Here is a 17,321-nt window from a genome sequence, read left to right as displayed (position 1 = left end):
GGAGGCAAACGTAAGAATGTGCTGATACATGGTGTGTCACGTGCACTACTGTTTGTTCAAACATTTCACAGACGTTCCTCCTCTCATGTGCAAAGTATGATGCTCTATAATTTGGCTGGCGTGTGCGTGTTTAAAGCACCAGGGACAGGGCATGCCACCTGCTCCCAACGAGGGCAATAATTACAGCTGTACACCAATGTTGCTTCAGCAAACTGTGAGGAGAAAGGTGGAAAGACCTCTGGCGCAAAACACATATAGGGCCTGATTTACTAAGATCCAAATACCATACTCTTTCGTGTATCGTCTTCATATGTCCATCTTCGTGTCGTGTAGCCACTCCCTCGTCTCAGGTCCCACTTGGAAGAGGCCCTCCTCTGAAGGTGGTCTATGATGTGGTCGGCAGTCTGCTCAGGCTCCCCGCACTCACACGCTGCACTGTCTGTTAGGCCCCACTTCTTCATGGACGCTTTGAAGCAACCAACTCCTGTGCGACGGCGGTTCAGGAGGGTCCATTGCCGGCGAGGTAGATCTTCTCCCTCCACGCTACCTCCAGGATCCTGGATGTAATGGTGTAGGCGTGTCTGTCCTGCTGACTCCCACTCCTGCTTCCATTCCGCTGCCAGCCAGGCTTTGGTTGTCAGATCCTCCGGGATGGAAATAAGCATCTCTTGTGCGGCCTGATTGTATGGGTGGCGGGACTTGAGTCTGCTTGGAGGTGTTGCCATGGTGGTGGTTTCATGGAGGATGTGCCAGCTGTGTTCCTGGGCTTTCCTTGCCAGGGCGAGGGTAGCGGCCTCTCGCCGTAGGCCGGCTGGCGCTATCCCTGCTAGGACTGGCAGGTAGAACACGGGGGTGGGTTTCAGGCAGCCACTTATGATCCGGAGGGCATTGTTGATGGCCGTATCGACCTTCTTGGCATGTGGGCTTCTACACCAGGTTGGGGCACAGTACTCAGCTGCAGAGAATACGAGGGCTTGTGTGGAGATACGTAGTACCTTGGCCGAGGCCCCCCAGGTTGTACCAGCTAGGCGCCGGATGAGTGAGACCCTTGCTGTTACTTTAGCCCTCACTTCATCCAAATGTTGTTTGTAGGACAGTGTCCTGTCCAAGCGTACACCCAGGTACTTTGGGGCCTGCTGGAACTCCAGGGGTTTGTTGTCCACTAAGATATCCAGCTCCCTTCTTGCTTCCCTGTTGCAGAGGTGGAATGCTGCTGATACAGTCTTTCCCTTACTGAGCTGCAGTCGCCAGCTTCGAAGGTAGGCAGCCAGGACGTCCATGTCCTGATTGAGACCCTCTTCAACCGCCTTCCATGTGGGCGGGTGTAGCATGATGGCTAGGTCATCCGCGTATCCATACCTTCTAGATGTTGTCACCGGTAGGTCAAAGATGTAGATGTTGAAGAGCATCGGTGAGAGGACAGACCCTTGTGGGAACCCGTTTCTCAGCCTCCTGAACCTGCTGCGCTGGCCATCACTGGTCTGGAGAATGAAGCTGCGGTTTGACAGCATCTCCATGATGAAGTTGACCATATGACAGTCCGGGATTGTTCTCAGCAGCTTCAGGTGGAGTCCGCGGTGCCAGACGGTATCGTAAGCAGCAATCAGGTCCAGTAGTACCACCCCAGCTTTTGTTTTGGCCTGGAAGCTGTCCTCGAGATCTTGTGTGAGAAGGGTTACCTGGTCCACTGTAGACCTGCCCCGACGGAAGCCAGCCTGTTCCCTCGGAAGTTGTGAGTCAACTACTGGCTCAATTCGGCTGTGTATCATCCTCTCCAGGATTTTAAAAGGGACGCAGAGCAACGAGATTGGTCTGTAGGACTTGGGGTCATCCGCAGGTTTGTTGGGTTTCAAGAGGGCTATGACAGCGGCCCGTCGCCATGCCCTTGGGAGCTTGGACCTCCGGAGGCACGCAGAGAAGAATGCACGCAGCCAGGCAGATGTTATTTCGCTCTGGTGGATCACAAACTCTGGGTGGATGTTGTCGGAGCCTGGTGCCTTGCCTTGTTTGAGTTTGGCCATAGCGTCCTTGAGCTCAGCTGGTGTGATATCTCCTGACAGGTTGGCATTAACACTGGCCGCCCTAGAGAGACTGGATACCTCGTGGGATGTTGAGCGGGCAAACTCTTTGTCTGCATCTGGGAAGCGGCCATTTTTCAGGAGTTGGGCTGCGATGGAGTTTGCTGTCACAGGGCACTTGGGAGGCGGTGTACTTCTTCCTGAGAGCTGGTTTATGGTCTGCCACGCTTTACGGCTGGAGTGGGTAAAGTCAATCGACTCGACGACCTCTGTCCATCTAGGCCTGCGAGTGGCGTCCAGCTTCTCAAGCAGTGCCGTTGCTGTCGCATCCACTTCAGCTCTTGAGCTAGCCTGCTGGTGGGCTCGCAGGAGGTGGTTGCACTCCTCGTTCCAACCCGGGATGTAGTTTGCATTGTAGCCTCGTGGTATGGTTTTCTTCGCTGCCCCTGTCAGCACTTCACAGTAGGCTGCATATGCAGCATCCACATTAGGAGTGTCTGGGTCCGGGAGGGTGACAGATCTTCTCTCTGTGTCAACAGAAAAAGCATGCCAGTTGGCCTTCCGGAAATTCCATCTTTTGACAGGCTTCCCTGCGACCGGCTGCACCAGTGATGGTATTCTGATGACAGATGGTCGGTGGTGTGATCGGGGGAACCTGTCAATGACCCTTCCCTCTGGCATCGGGTCATTACTGTGGAACACAACAAAGGCGAGGTCTGGGTTGGTGAAGGTGTTCCATCTGGAGGAGTAGAAGCTTGGTGGCTCTTTGGGGTCAAACAGGAGATGGGCGTTGGCATTGGAGGCCCACTCGCTCAGCGTCTCCCCATCCGGTGTTGTGTGGGAGTATCCCCAGTCGGTGTGCTGGCAGTTAAAATCCCCGGCGTAGATGGCGGGTGCCAGGGTAGTTGGGAGGGCCGATGTGGACAGTACAGATGGTGGGGGCTTGTACACGTTCACAACCGTTGTTGTCTGTATCCTCGTGGACATCCACTCGAGACTAGCGCCTGGAGGGGATTGGCCTGTGGCTGTCCAGCTGAGGTCAGACCTGACAAAGGTGGCCATCCCGTGCTGCCTGCTGAGGATGGAGCCGGCGAGGTGGAACCCGGGCAACCTGAGAAAGTCTGCTTTTCCACAGTGCGTCTCCTGAAGGAGGACGGCCGCGACTTCATGGGAGTCGGCGAGGTGGCGTATGATGTCCAGTTTTGGCGGTGGTGAGGCCCTCGACATTTAGCTGGAGCACTGTCAGGCCCTGGCGCTTGATGATCGGGATGGCTGCCCGCCCTGACGTGAGCTTGCGTCCCCCCGGCCTCTTGCGCCCTGATCTGACAGCGTGACCATTGGGTGGCGACATTCGTTTCATGAGCTAGTCTTGCACCATATCTCATTACTTGCAGGGGAGGCCGCGTGGAGGCTGTCGTCTTCTCCCCCTGTCGTCTTCTCCCCCAAATACCACACGCTAAACAGCGTGTGCAAAGTATAACTTTGGCGTGTTGCGTGTGAGTCACAATGGATAACTGCTGGCGTTTTGCTATGTTTTTAAACATGCAACAGACATGTACCACTTTTTCTGAGTTATTTTGGAAACAGTCCTGCAGTGCATCTGCAACGGAGGCACGCTGAAGGTGCGCTCATGGACATTGCTGGCACTAACTGCGAGCGTGCGCTGGAATGGTCCAGATGCAAGAAAATGCATATTACGAGAAGTAAATGAAGCAACGAACATCATAAAAATAAAAAAAACATCAGACACCAAAATGCAGCAATTGGATTTGTTTTAATCAACCCCTTAAGTCATCCAGCAGCTATAAAATTAGAAAATGATATTGCTGTATGTCTAGACCAGGGGTCGGCAACCCGCGGCTCCAGAGCCGCATGCGGCTCTTTGACCACTCTGATGCGGCTCAGCTGCATTTGCTGATCCTCCCGATTTTTCCGGGAGACTTCCGGTTTTCAGTGCCTCTCCCGGAAATCTCCCGGGGCATATATTCTCCGATTTTCACCCGGACAACAATATTGAGGACGGGCCATGATGGCACTGCCTTTATTAGCGTCCTCTACAACCTGTCGTCGCGTCCGCTTTTTCACCATACTATCTGCGTGCCGGGCCAGTCAGATATTGTATGCAGTCTCTGTTTACACACGTAAGCGACTGCAAGGCATACTTGGTCAACAGCCTTACAGGTCACACTGACGGTGGCCGTATAAACAACTTTAACACTTACTAATATGCGCCACACTGTGAACCCACACCAAACAAGAATAACAAACACATTTCGGGAGAACATCCGCACCGTAACACAACATGAACACAACAGAACAAATACCCAGAATCCCATGCATCCCTAACCCTTCTGAGCTACATTATACACCCCCGCTACCACTAAACCCCGCACCCCCCAACCCCGCCCACCTCAACCGACGCACGGAGGGGAGGGGTTGATGTGTAGGGGGGGCAGGGTTGGGGGGGGCGGGGTTTGGTGGTAGCGGGGGTGTATAATGTAGCACGGAAGAGTTAGGGATGCATGGGATTCTGGGTATTTGTTCTGTTGTGTTACGGTGCGGATGTTCTTCCGAAATGTGTTTGTCATTCTTGTTTGGTGTGGGTTCACAGTGTGGCGCATATTACTAAGAGTGTTAAAGTTGTTTATACGGCTACCGTCAGTGTGACCTGTATGGCTGTTGTCCAAGTATGCCTTGCAGTCACTCATGTGTGTCTGCAGAAGTCCCATACAATATGTAACTGGGCTGGCACGCTGTCTGTACAGGTTGTAGAGGGCGCCAAAGGCAGTGCCATCACGGCACGTCCTTATTGTTGTGTGGGTGGAAATCAGCAGAAAAATCGGGAGGGTTGGCAAGTATGACGCTGTCAAGCGCCATTCATATAAAACATGCGGGCCGCACTAACATTACATTTTCATATTAAGGTGCGGGCCGCGTGTCTGAGACCCCTGGTTTATACATAGCACAAAGCAAAAAAAACTTTATATGCAGAGTTATTTCATTTTAAATTTTAAAAAGAGTTTTGTGGCTCCCAATGTTTTCTTTAATTTGTGAAACGGGTCAAAATGGCTCTTTGAGTGGTAAAGGTTGCCGACCCCTGGTCTAGACAATATGTCTAATATTTTTATTTTTTACAGTCCATATACTTTATACGGAGCTGCAGCACGATTGCCTCTTTTTCAACTCAACTGCCAGTTTTTGTAGACGTGCTAAATATAAATGCAAAACACCGGCCGCAGAACAGTTTCAGTTTTGATAAATCACACTGCGTGTCCTAAATAAATACATTTGCATTTTCTCCTCCCAGTGTTATGGGCGGTCTAATAATCAGCATACATTCTGCATATCCATGAAGACAAACCCACTAAATGGATTGCGTTTCTCATTTTGCTCACTGAAGACACGGAATCCTCTGTGCACAAGTTTCGTAGTTTAGCTTTGCATGTGTTATCAAGTTTGCACATGTTTTAAAACATGTAAACCTTTAGTAGGTCAGGCACATGGTACTCTGCAAGTGTGTAAAAAGTAATGGTACAATTGACCTCATTGGTAGCTTCTATGTGAAGCGGTCATGCCAATGGTGTCATTGGAAGTTGTTAGCTAACATTCATGATTAAAAATGGAGATATGAATGTCAGCGGCACTAACCAGTGTCCCTGTGAGGTCGTAATGTGTTGTAATCAGGTTGGAAATAGCACTGTCATGATGTCAGAAAGGAAGTTCCTGTTGGAGAAAAGCCTTTTCTTGTATTGATAAGTTCAGAACATTCTAACTGGCGAGTCTGTGTGCACGTGTAGTAAGAAAAAAGTCTGTTAACTGCACAATGATAAAACATTTGGGTTCGAATGAGGAACAAATGAAGTCTTCTGAGCCCCTTTTAACCTATACATCTAGAATTGTCCCGATACCAATATTTTGGTACCGGTACAAAATGTATTTAGATACTTTTCGATACCTTTCGATACTTTTCTAAATAAAGTGGACCACAAGAAAATGGCATTATCGGCTTTATTTTTAACAAAAAATCTTACGATACATTAGGGGACGGCGTGGCGAAGTTGGTAGAGTGGCCGTGCCAGCAATCGGAAGGTTGCTGGTTACTGGGGTTCAATCCCCACCTTCTACCATCCTAGTCACGACCGTTGTGTCCTTGGGCAAGACACTTCACCCTTGCTCCTGATGGCTGCTGGTTAGCGCCTTGAATGGCAGCTCCCGCCATCAGTGTGTGAATGGGTGAGTGTGGAAATACTGTCAAAGCGCTTTGAGTACCTTGAAGGTAGAAAAGCGCTATACAAGTATAACCCATTTATCATTTATCATTCTTATTGCAATCGAAGAACAATTTTGTCCTTAAATAAAATAGTGGACATACTAGACAACTTGTCTGTTAGTAGTAAGTAAGCAAACAAAGGCTCTTAATTAGTCTGCTGAAATATGCAGTAATATATTGTGTAATTTCTCATTCTATTATTTTGTCAATATTATGAGGGACCAGCTGTAAAAATGTATTATTAATCCACTTGTTCATTTACTGTTAATATCTGGTTATTTTCCGTTTGAACATGTTCTATCTACACTTCTGTTAAAATGTAATAATCACTTATTCTTCTGTTGTTTGGATAATTTACATTAGTTTTGGATGATACCAAGAGTTTAGGTATCGATCCGATACCAAGTAGTTACAGGGTCATACATTGGTCATATTTAAAGTCCTCATGTGTCCAGGGACGTATTTCCTGAGTTTATAAACATAATATGAATTTTTAAAAAAGGAAAAAAGATTTTGTGGCGATAAAATATATCGATGTAATCATTGTAGTATCGCTAAATACACTATTGTACAAGGTATCATTACAGTTGATGCCAGGTGTATATCCACCCATGGTATTTGTTTACATTCAGGCGCGCTGGTTTTTGTTAGTGATGACGCCGGTGAGCGTTTGCATCTTCCTACGGTGTGTAGTGAAGCATGTTTAGCTATTCCTCGTCCTGCAGGGATGATACTTTTCAGAAACATATTTTATTTGTCACCATGGAGGTGAGGATTAGTGATTTAGAAGTAGCTAAAACACTGCAGACTGCCGATGGACTGCTCACTAACTAGCCATGTCTTAAAACACCTCTTCTTGAGGGCTTTTTAGTGTTTATCTTCACCTTTATCGTCAGTTTTTTGGCCAAAATGCGTCCGTTCTCCCTTTTCTGTCTACACACTGTCTGCTTGTAAGTATTATGTGATTGTGCGCTGCTGAACATGCTCCTCTGCTCGTAAAACCAGCAATGTCACGACGTGATGACGCACCGTTATGCCCGGGAACCGGTACTTTTCAAACAGACTATAGTACCGTTTTTTATTCATTAGTACCGCGATACTATGCTAGTACCGGTATACCGTACAACCCTAATACCATCTCAAAGAATTTGTCCTCGCTGTAGGGATTTGGTCCCTCTGCCTGACCTAACTGGATTAATTTCCGCTCATAGGATCGTAAGTTGCTGGCGACAGCGCAGCAGATGCTCCAGGACAGCAAGATGAAGATCGAGTTCATCAGGATGCAGATCCTCAAAGCAAGCCAGGCCAATGAGCTGAGCTTCGAGAGCAATGACGTGATGGGTGAGAATGTTCTTTAGGTGAAACCATGAAGGTTGGACACAGAAATCACCATTGAGCATGTAAGGTATTTAGGTTCTTTCATTGTCATCCAGACAAGGCCATCATCAGTCCTCTGGACCTACGGGTGGAAGAGCTGTGTCACCATGCCAGAATAGAGTCTGCTGTAGCAGAGGGAGCCAAGAACGTCATGAAACTCCTGGGCACAGGAAAAGTCACAGAAAAAAGAGCACATTTAGAGGTATATCCTTCAATAAATCAAATAGACGATCCATAGTAGTCATAAACCACGATTCTGCTCTTTTACTCCTCATAGAACAGTCTTGATTTCTGAACATTAACCGTTACACTGCAAATTATTCGCCACTTGCCAAGATTCATCATTTTATTTTTAGAGATTTCCCCAGACAAAAATTTTAAAATTGAGAAAATAACTATTCAAATAAGATATTTTGGTCCCCCTCCAAAGAAAATCTTGTTTAAATATTTTACAAAATTTCACATATTCATAATTAAGAATAACAAGTTCAATAATGCTTGTTTTCAGAAAAAAATACATATGTAGCTTAAAATTTCTGCTAATTTCTAAATATGCAAATCCTAATTTAGGATGTTTTAGCAAGTCAAAGGATCTGTCCATCCAGTGAGTTCATTTCACTAGTTTTTTGGATTATTTCCTAAAATCTAGTCGTTGTATCTTATATTTTGACAGCTCTTTTTTGCAGTTTATTTTCTCTGGCAGATTTTGACAGACATCACCTTCTTCTCCACCCAATTCAGGCGCAGGCTCGCTTTAATGAGTCCAGCCAAAAGCTGGACCTTCTGCGGCATTCGTTGGAGCAGCGCCTCAGCGAGCTGCCTAAGAACCACGCACGCAGCAACAGCATAGTGGAGGAGCTGTCACTTCTTTCCGCGCCAGTTCTCAGCCCACGATCCAGCCTCATTTCCACGCAGAACCAGTACAGCACCGTCACCAAGCCCGCCGCACTTACAGGTATCGTCAGGACTTACATGTACCTCACCTCGATAACCACCTCAAGAGGTCTTCTCTATCTTAGGCCTTGTTCACATTGCAGGTCAATTCCAACTTTTTTTCCCATATCTGACCTGTAACAAATGTTTTCAGGTCAGTAGCCCCGTATAACTTGCACACTAAATCTGATTTTGTCCTCAAGTGACATGGATCTGATTTTTGTTGCCAGTCTAAACGCTCCAAAGTGCTTCAAATCTGATCTTTTGACATCAGATTCAGGCCACATCAGGAGGTAGTCCTGAATCCGATTGGAATCTGGTCTTTTCAAATGTGACTTGAATGTGACTATTTTGCCATCTTTGGGCAAGCTACGTCACTCGTGCGCGCCCGAAAGACGCAGTCGCCAGCGGAAGTGGATATTTCATCACAACATCCGGTTTCTGTTTTTATTTAAGACGACCACATTTTCAGTGCATCACTTGTCAATAGTGCACAAATAATATTTTTTATATAATATATGAATATATATTTTGATTCAGAAGAAATAGCGATTTTTAAAAGACCAGAATTGACGCTGGCTTACATGTGAGTTGAAAAATAAAGCTAACATAGATCCACGCTGATGTAACAGCCGTAAAAAGATTACAACCCTCCCAAATATATTACACTATATACATCCATTCATATATTAAATTACTTTACTTTCCCCTAAAAAACGCTAATTTTTAAGGTGTGAATACTTTTATTTTATTTTGTAGTAGTAGCGACTTCCTCCCGCTCAACTTCCTTTGTTTTCACTTTATCAAAGGGCGCATACAAGTGACGTCGGGGCCACATTGGGGCCAGATTGAGGCCACAATGGGGCTGCATTGTGGCCACATTGGTGCCTGTGCATGTTTACACTGGAGTCTGATAAAAATCACATTTGACTTGGAGTGTAAAACACTGGAATACATTTGTGCCACTTTGGCGTGCAGTGTCCACTGTTTGCGTTACCGCACTTTTTGTGTCTTTTTATGCTTTAAAATCAGAAAGGATGCGCATTTCCGGAAGTCCGCACATCCCCGGGACGCAGATTTTATTTTATTTTTTACCGACCCTGCCTTCTCCGGGTCAAAACTCCGGTTTGCTTGTTTTTTTATCGATTATCGCTTTCCGCCGGTGTTTTGTTTTGTTTATATTGCCGGGTTAAATTTCCGTCCCCACTTCTTGCGTTTTTATTGGTCAACTTCAAAGTAATAAACTTTCTGGTACAATTTCTTAAATTTTGATTTGCTGAAAGTTTTATCAATCACAAATACTGCATTTCCAGTATTAGGACTCCCGTGTGTTATTGTTTTTGTCATGGCGAGCAATAAACCCTAGAAGCAAAGCTTCAATGAAAAGTGGCTTCAGGAGCCACCTTTCAGCAAATGGCTCACTTATGAAGATGGAAAGATGTTTTGCACGCCATGTAAACAGGCTAAGAAAAAGAACACGTTTTGTGGCTGGATCTGATTTTCAAAGATCCAGCCTCACCAGGCACCAAGAAACATCATGTTACACCTTTCCTCCTTGTCGGCTCCCAGACCGTGATCAAGGAGCACAGGGGAGATGTTCCCTCCAGGGCCGATGTATTGTCGGGGGCGACACCCTCCACTTTGCCCAACAGTTCCACTCCTGGATCGTAATGACGAGGCCGTTGATTCGTTACAACTCTTTATTTATGTTTTCCACAAGGCCAACCGGACATCCACTATGCTACTAACGCTCCTGCACACAAACTGCTAAAGCTCTCTCTCCTCTCTCTCGCCCACTCACTTACACACGTCACTCACCCCAGATACTGCCATTCTTAAAGGCCTACTGAAACCCACTACTACCGACCACGCAGTCTGATATTTTTCAATGATGAAATCTTAACATTGCAACACATGCCAATACTGCCGGGTTAACTTATAAAGTGCAATTTTAAATTTCCCGGAAAACTTCCGGCTGAAAACGTTTCGGTATGATGACGTTTGCGTGTGACGTCACGGGTTGAAGCAGACATTTTGGAATAGCACGGTGGCCAGCTTAAGTCGTCTGTTTTTACCACATAATTCCACAGTATTCTGGACATCTGTGTTGGTGAATCTTTTGCAATTTGTTCAATTAACAATGGAGATTGCAAAGAAGAAAGCTGTAGGTGGGATCGGTGTATTAGCGGCTGGCTACAGCAACACAACCAGGAGGACTTTGAGTTGGATAGCAGACGCGCTACCATGAGTACAGCTTTGGCTTCCAAACATTTGATCGCTTGCCCGTACGTGTGTGCCGCTATGTGCATGTCACATACGTAACTTTTGGGAAATATATGTTTCTTGCCGAGTCTGATGGCGGTCGGAGGTTGACTTCCTCCGTCTCCGGGCCGCCGACCGCACAGATCATCGTGGTGAAGTCTTTCGTCGCGCCGTCGATCGCTGGAGCGCAGGTGAGCACGGGTGTTGATGAGCAGATGAGGGCTGGCGTAGGTGGAGAGCTAATGTTTTTAGCATAGCTCTGTCGAGGTCCCGTAGCTAAGTTAGCTTCAATGGCGTCGTTAGCAACAGCATTGCTAAGCTTCGCCAGGCGGCACAGCATTAACCGTGTGGTTACAGGTCCAGGGTTTGGTAGTAGTGTTGATCTTCTGTCTATCCTTCCAGTCAGGGGCTTATTTCTTCTGTTTCTATATGCAGTTAAGCACGATGCTATCACGTTAGCTCCGTAGCTAAAGTGCTTCGCCGATGTATTGTCGTGGAGATAAAAGTCACTGTGAATGTCCATTTCGCGTTCTCGACTCTCATTTTCAAGAGGATATAGTATCCGAGGTGGTTTGAAATACAAATCCGTGATCCACAATAGAAAAAGGAGAGAGTGTGGAATCCAATGAGCCCTTGTACCTAAGTTACGGTCAGAGTGAAAAAAGATACGTCCTGCACTGCACTCTAATCCTTCACTCTCACTTTCCTCACCCACGAATCTTTCATCCTAGCTCAAATTAATGGGGTAATCGTCGCTTTCTCGGTCCGAATCGCTCTCGCTGCTGGTGTAAACAATGTGCAAATGTGAGGAGCCCTTCAACCTGCGACGTCACGGTACTTCCGGTACAGGCAAGGATTTTTATCAGCGACCAAAAGTTGCGAACTTTATCGTCGTTGTTCTCTACTAAATCATTTCAGCAAAAATATGGCAATATCGCGAAATGATCAAGTATGACACATAGAATGGATTTGCTATCCCCGTTTAAATAAGAACATTTCATTTCAGTAGGCTTTTAAAGAAGCACACACACACACATATGCTACTCTCACAAAAATCAGTTCACAAGTCGGCCGAAACAGCTGAGAAGCAGTCGACCAGCTTTTTTGGCGCTCTGAAAAGAGCAGAGGGGGAAAGTAAAGACTGTTATTAGCCAGCTTCGGACTGTGTATTACTTAGCCAAAGAGAACCTCCCATTGTTGAAGTTCCCAAGCCTGATTGAGCTGCACAAGTCCAATGGTGCCAGCATACCTATGGCCATCACGAAGCCAGAGATGAAATGCTAGAGGCATTGAGTGCCACTGTATTAAATGACATTAAAACTAACTTTCAAAATTCTAAGTTGGTTAGCATTATTTGCGATGAATGTGTAGATGTGGCGGTTTTTAAACGACTGAGGATCTACAATACAGGTGAGAATAATCAATTCAATTTGTCTTATGCATGTATGCCCTGGCACGCGATTATCATCATTTCATGACCGAAACAAAAAACTTTTTACACTTTTATACTGAAATAAATACACCTACAACTTATTAAATAAAAATGTAGAAAAAAATACCGGCAGCTGTAAAGTTTAGATCCGTGAAGGAAAGTACAAAGTGAATGAATGTTTATAACTGAATACATTTACATATGCATAAACATTTCGGGTTTTTTGTTCTATTTTTTTAATTAATTAGGTAACGTTTATGGGCAATACGGTGGAACATGTGCCTCACCATACGAAGGTCATGAGTTCGATCCCGTGCTCGGGGTCTTTCTGTGTGGAGTTTGCATGTTCTCCCTGTTACTGCGTGGGTTCCCTCTGGGTACTCCGGCTTCCTCCCACTTCCAAAGACATGCACCTGGTGATAGGCTGATTGGCAACACTAAATGGTCCCTAGTGTGTGAATGTGAGTGTGAACGTTGTCAATTCGTGTTGGCCCTGCGATGAGGTGGCGACTTGTCCAGGGTGTACCCAGCCTTCCGCCCGAATGCAACTGAGATAGGCTCCAGCACCCCCCGCAACCCCGAGAGGGACAAACGGTAGAAAATTGATAAATGGAAGTAACGTTCATGACAACCTTTTTACAAAAGACAATATAGAATGTGAGATATAACAGGATAATGCATACATTTATCACTTGTTTTCAAAATGGTTACAAAAAATTCGGACCCCATAAATTTACTGTGGGACCCCAATTTGAAAATTCCTAGTGCCAACACTGAGTGTAAAAGTAGTCTGTGTGAACAGTGCAATTCCGAATGTTTCATATTGGACCCAGGCCTCTTTTGTATGTGGATATAAATCGATATATATGCTCAGGTCGCATTCATCCGACCAGGACGTCATTAAAAAGCAATAAGCGTCATAATTATTCCCCAAAATAGATGGTTACAAAATTAATAGTTGACAACGAGCAGAAAACAGGTGAAAATTAAATGTTTTAGGAACTCAGGTGAAAGTTCCAGCACTCCTGTCTACTACTGCTCGCCCACAGACACGCTCTTTAAGCAGACATAAAAGCCAATTATCCTGTACATCTACCAGAGACCAAATACTTGTCTTCTTTCTTAATCTTCTACGTGCAATAATTTTGGTTCAGAAAATGTAGACTTTGATCGCACAAAATCTTTGAAATTGCCACAAATGTGCCAGAACTGAGGCCAACGAGAATGGAAGCCACGTTTACTTCCATAAACACTGCAGTGCGTGTGACGGCATGACGCCATGCAGGTCAGATTGCATTCACATTAGAAATCACATCTTTTTTCACTAAAAAGATCGTATTTGAAAAAAAAAAACGATGGGACATAGGACCCTGCAGTGTGAACATAGCCTAGGTGTACAAGACTGTTTGACTTATTCAACATTTGTGTGATTATTTCTCCCACCGCCCCTCCAGGCACGCTGGACGTCAGGCTCATGGGCTGTCAAGACCTTCTGGAAAATGTCCCCGGACGCTCCAAAGCGGCATCTGTCCCGCTGCCTGGCTGGAGCCCTAGCGAAACGCGTTCATCCTTCATTAGCCGAGCGAACCGAAACCGCAGTGTGAGCTCCCGAAACATGACAAAAAGCGAGGAGCTCTCCAGTAAGTCCATCATATCAAGTGTAGAAGAATAAATACTGATACGAGTTACATTCAGCAAGGCTCAATCTGTCTTTCATCAGACGAAATTAGTGCGGTTTTAAAGCTGGACAACACAGTCGTAGGTCAGACCAGCTGGAAGCCTGTCAGTAACCAGGCCTGGGACCAGAAGTTTACTTTGGAGCTGGACCGGGTAACGAACACACACACACTGGAACGCCTCTGGCTTGTAGGTCCAACATGGACACCCCAGCTCTCACACAAGTTCGTCATCGTCCTTTCCTAGTCCCGTGAGCTGGAGATCTCCGTGTACTGGCGGGATTGGCGGTCACTCTGCGCGGTCAAGTTCCTGCGCCTTGAGGACTTCCTGGACAACCAACGACACGGCATGTGTTTGTACCTGGAACCAGAGGGGATGCTGTTTGCCGAGGTTGGCGCACACATATTCATGTTGACATGCTAACAGTCCTAATACACTTTGCTGGACACCATCATGAAGTAGAGCTTGTCACCATTTTATTTAGGTGACATTTTTTAATCCTGTTATTGAGAGACGACCAAAGTTGCAAAGACAGAAGAAGATTTTCTCAAAGCAGCAGGGTGAGCCAACTTAGTTTTACCTTTAAAATAAATACTAATCCTTTTCATCATATCCTGTTTGATTGTGTTGGTTTGTGTTTCTTCCCTTATGGGTCATAAGGTAAGACTTTCCTGCGAGCCCCTCAGATGAACATCAACATTGCCACCTGGGGCCGTCTGGTGAGAAGAGCCATTCCCACCGTCAGCACCAATTCCTTTAGTCCACAGACCGCTGAGACTGGGTCCAGCAGCATCCCGGGTTCACCCACACCCAGCAGGCAAGTGAAGGCACAATGTGCCAGTCTCGCACAAGACCTGACGTGGTTCTTACTGTTGTGTCTAAAGTCTGTCCTTTCCTGTACACAGTGACCCACTGGTTACCAAGCTCGACTTTGACAGAGAGCCAACCCCGGGCCCCAAATTCTACCCAGCACCCGAAAGCATCCGCAAATCCCCAGAGCAACACAACAAGCTGCCTGACAAGGAGGAAGTGCAGGTATTGAATTCTGCGTGTTATGGATGTCAAAAAATCACAACCAACACTAAGGTACCTATAAAGCGCACCCATATTTCAGCCGCACGCACCAAATTTGAGAAGAAATACATATTTTTATATATATATTTGTTACATCGGACTATAAGCAGCAGATCTAAAAAGAAAGATTTTGTAATTTACATAATGTAGGGCTGCAACTAACAACTAATTTGATAATCGATTAATCTGCCGATTATTGCTTCGTAATCGATTAGTAATCGGATAAAAGAGACAAACTACATTTCTATCCTTTCCAGTATTTTATTGAAAAAAACCAGCATACTGGCACCATACTTATTTTGATTATTGTTTCTCAGCTGTTTGTAAATGTTGCAGTTTATAAATAAAGGTTTATAAAAATAATAATAATAATAATAAAAAATAAAAATAAAAAGTAGCCTCTGCGCATAGCATATATCCAACGAATCAATGACTAAATTAATCGCCAACTATTTTTATAATCGATTAGTTGTTGCAGCCCTACTTAAATGTTTCCAAACGGTGTCTGTAACACGGCAGTAAAACAGCTGATCACACAAAACCAAAGTCATCGTCATAGACCCACTAGCTGTGCGAGCTAGCTCTCAAATCAGCTAAACCAGGGGTCGGCAACCCAAAATGTTGAAAGACCCATATTGGACCAAAAATACAAAAACTAATCTGTCTGGAGCCGCAAAAAATTAAAGCCATATTACATACAGATAGTGTGTCATGAGATATAAATTGAATTAAGAGGACTTAAAGGAAACTAAATGACCTCAAATATACCTACAAATGAGGCATAATGATGCAATATGTACATATAGCTAGCCTAAATAGCATGTTAGCATCGATTAGCTTGCAGTCATGCACTGACCAAATATGCCTGATTAGCACTCCACACAAGTCAATAACATCACCAAAACTCACCTTTGTGCCTTCACGCACAATGTTAAAAGTTTGGTGGACAAAATGAGACAGAAAAAGAAGTTGCGTAAAACACATCTTAGAAAGTTGTACATGTAAACAAACTACGGTGAGTTCAAGGACAGCCAAAATTAGTAGAACAAAACGGCGCCCGCCAAATACTCGAATCAGTGAAGCATGTTTAATATAAACAGTGTGATTTCTAACAATTAGGGAGGTTTGTGTCATGTTTGTCTTCCTACAGAAACCATATTAAAACAAACAAAAAAAAATTTCCCGTCATCTTTTTCCATTTTTCATACATTTTTGAAAAAGCTCCAGAGAGCCACTAGGGCGGCGCTAAAGAGCCGCATGCGGCTCTAGAGCCGAGGGTTGCCGACCCCTGAGCTAAACAGACTCAAAAACTCCACGGTGACGTTTTGGAGAATTTACTGAGGAATTTGTGAAACTGAAACAATACAAAAAGAATGTAAGTTAATAATACTAACACAGACATTTGTAAACGTGTTGCACGTTAGCTAATGCTAACGACGCTAGCTTCATTACAATCCGACATACATGAAAACACTCCTACAGACATCACACCTGGGATGCTTTAGTAAGTAAGAATTGTTTTAGTTATATTGTAAAACTTGCAAACGTTGCTTGGTGTGATGAATAAAGAATCCTTTCAAGCAAAAACGCTATGGACGAATATTAGACGAAAAGGGACTTAAACTTCTGGTTCAAGGCATGAAACAGGAAGTACATTTTCAACCCGCAGCTCCTGCAGACGGTGCCATAGCACAAACAATAACACACCTTTTCAGTGTCTGTGTTATATCAAAACTTTTTGTTAAATACAAAACGTTATGGTTGTTAGTGAAAAAATATCCATAAATTAGCCGCACAGTTTTATAAGCAGCAGGGTGCAAAGCGTTGGAAACATGTAGCAGCTTATAGTCTTAAAATACGGTACTTTTTTGGACAACTGAAAAACAACTGCACGACACATTTGAATGATTGATATACATGGAACCAGTCTTCTCGTGGTACCTCACTTTTTGTACGCCTCACTTTTTTGCATGGTTTGGTTTTGCCTCAGTTTTTGTATACTTTCCTGGTTATTATAGATAGATAGATAGATAGATAGATAGTACTTTATTGATTCCTTCAGCCAGACATTACACGAAACAAACTAGTCTGTTTGCTTGCATATCATTCGACAACATTTGGTGCCTAAACAGAGCCTTAGCGACTGTTTTCATGTTTGACTGCAAAATAAGTAACCCTGAGTAGAGGGCCAAAAAAAGTTGTGAGAACCAGCACTTCTCTCTTAAAAAAAAAAAAAAAAAAAAAAAAGAGAGAGAAACTATCGAATTCAAGAAAGAGC

The 17,321-nt window shown here is 44.9% G+C and overlaps 1 protein-coding gene across 3 annotated transcripts in view; it reads left to right on the top strand.

The window, feature by feature from the left end:
• Positions 1–17,321, top strand: part of pkn2a (protein kinase N2a) — a 102,741-nt gene that overhangs the window by 64,043 nt on the left and 21,377 nt on the right. For all 3 annotated transcript variants that reach the window (XM_062022297.1, XM_062022296.1, XM_062022298.1), the window contains 9 exons: positions 7,500–7,629; positions 7,722–7,867; positions 8,407–8,620; positions 13,747–13,932; positions 14,013–14,122; positions 14,216–14,359; positions 14,454–14,529; positions 14,630–14,786; positions 14,875–15,004. In XM_062022297.1, the coding sequence (XP_061878281.1) occupies positions 7,500–7,629; positions 7,722–7,867; positions 8,407–8,620; positions 13,747–13,932; positions 14,013–14,122; positions 14,216–14,359; positions 14,454–14,529; positions 14,630–14,786; positions 14,875–15,004 (1,293 nt within the window). The remainder of the gene's footprint in view (positions 1–7,499; positions 7,630–7,721; positions 7,868–8,406; positions 8,621–13,746; positions 13,933–14,012; positions 14,123–14,215; positions 14,360–14,453; positions 14,530–14,629; positions 14,787–14,874; positions 15,005–17,321) is intronic.

This window comes from Entelurus aequoreus, linkage group LG16 (genome assembly GCF_033978785.1).
Source record: "Entelurus aequoreus isolate RoL-2023_Sb linkage group LG16, RoL_Eaeq_v1.1, whole genome shotgun sequence".
In the NCBI taxonomy this organism is placed as follows: domain Eukaryota; kingdom Metazoa; phylum Chordata; class Actinopteri; order Syngnathiformes; family Syngnathidae; genus Entelurus; species Entelurus aequoreus.
The sequence above is the reverse complement of the archived record's forward strand: the minus strand, read 5'-3'. Positions and strand labels throughout refer to the sequence as shown.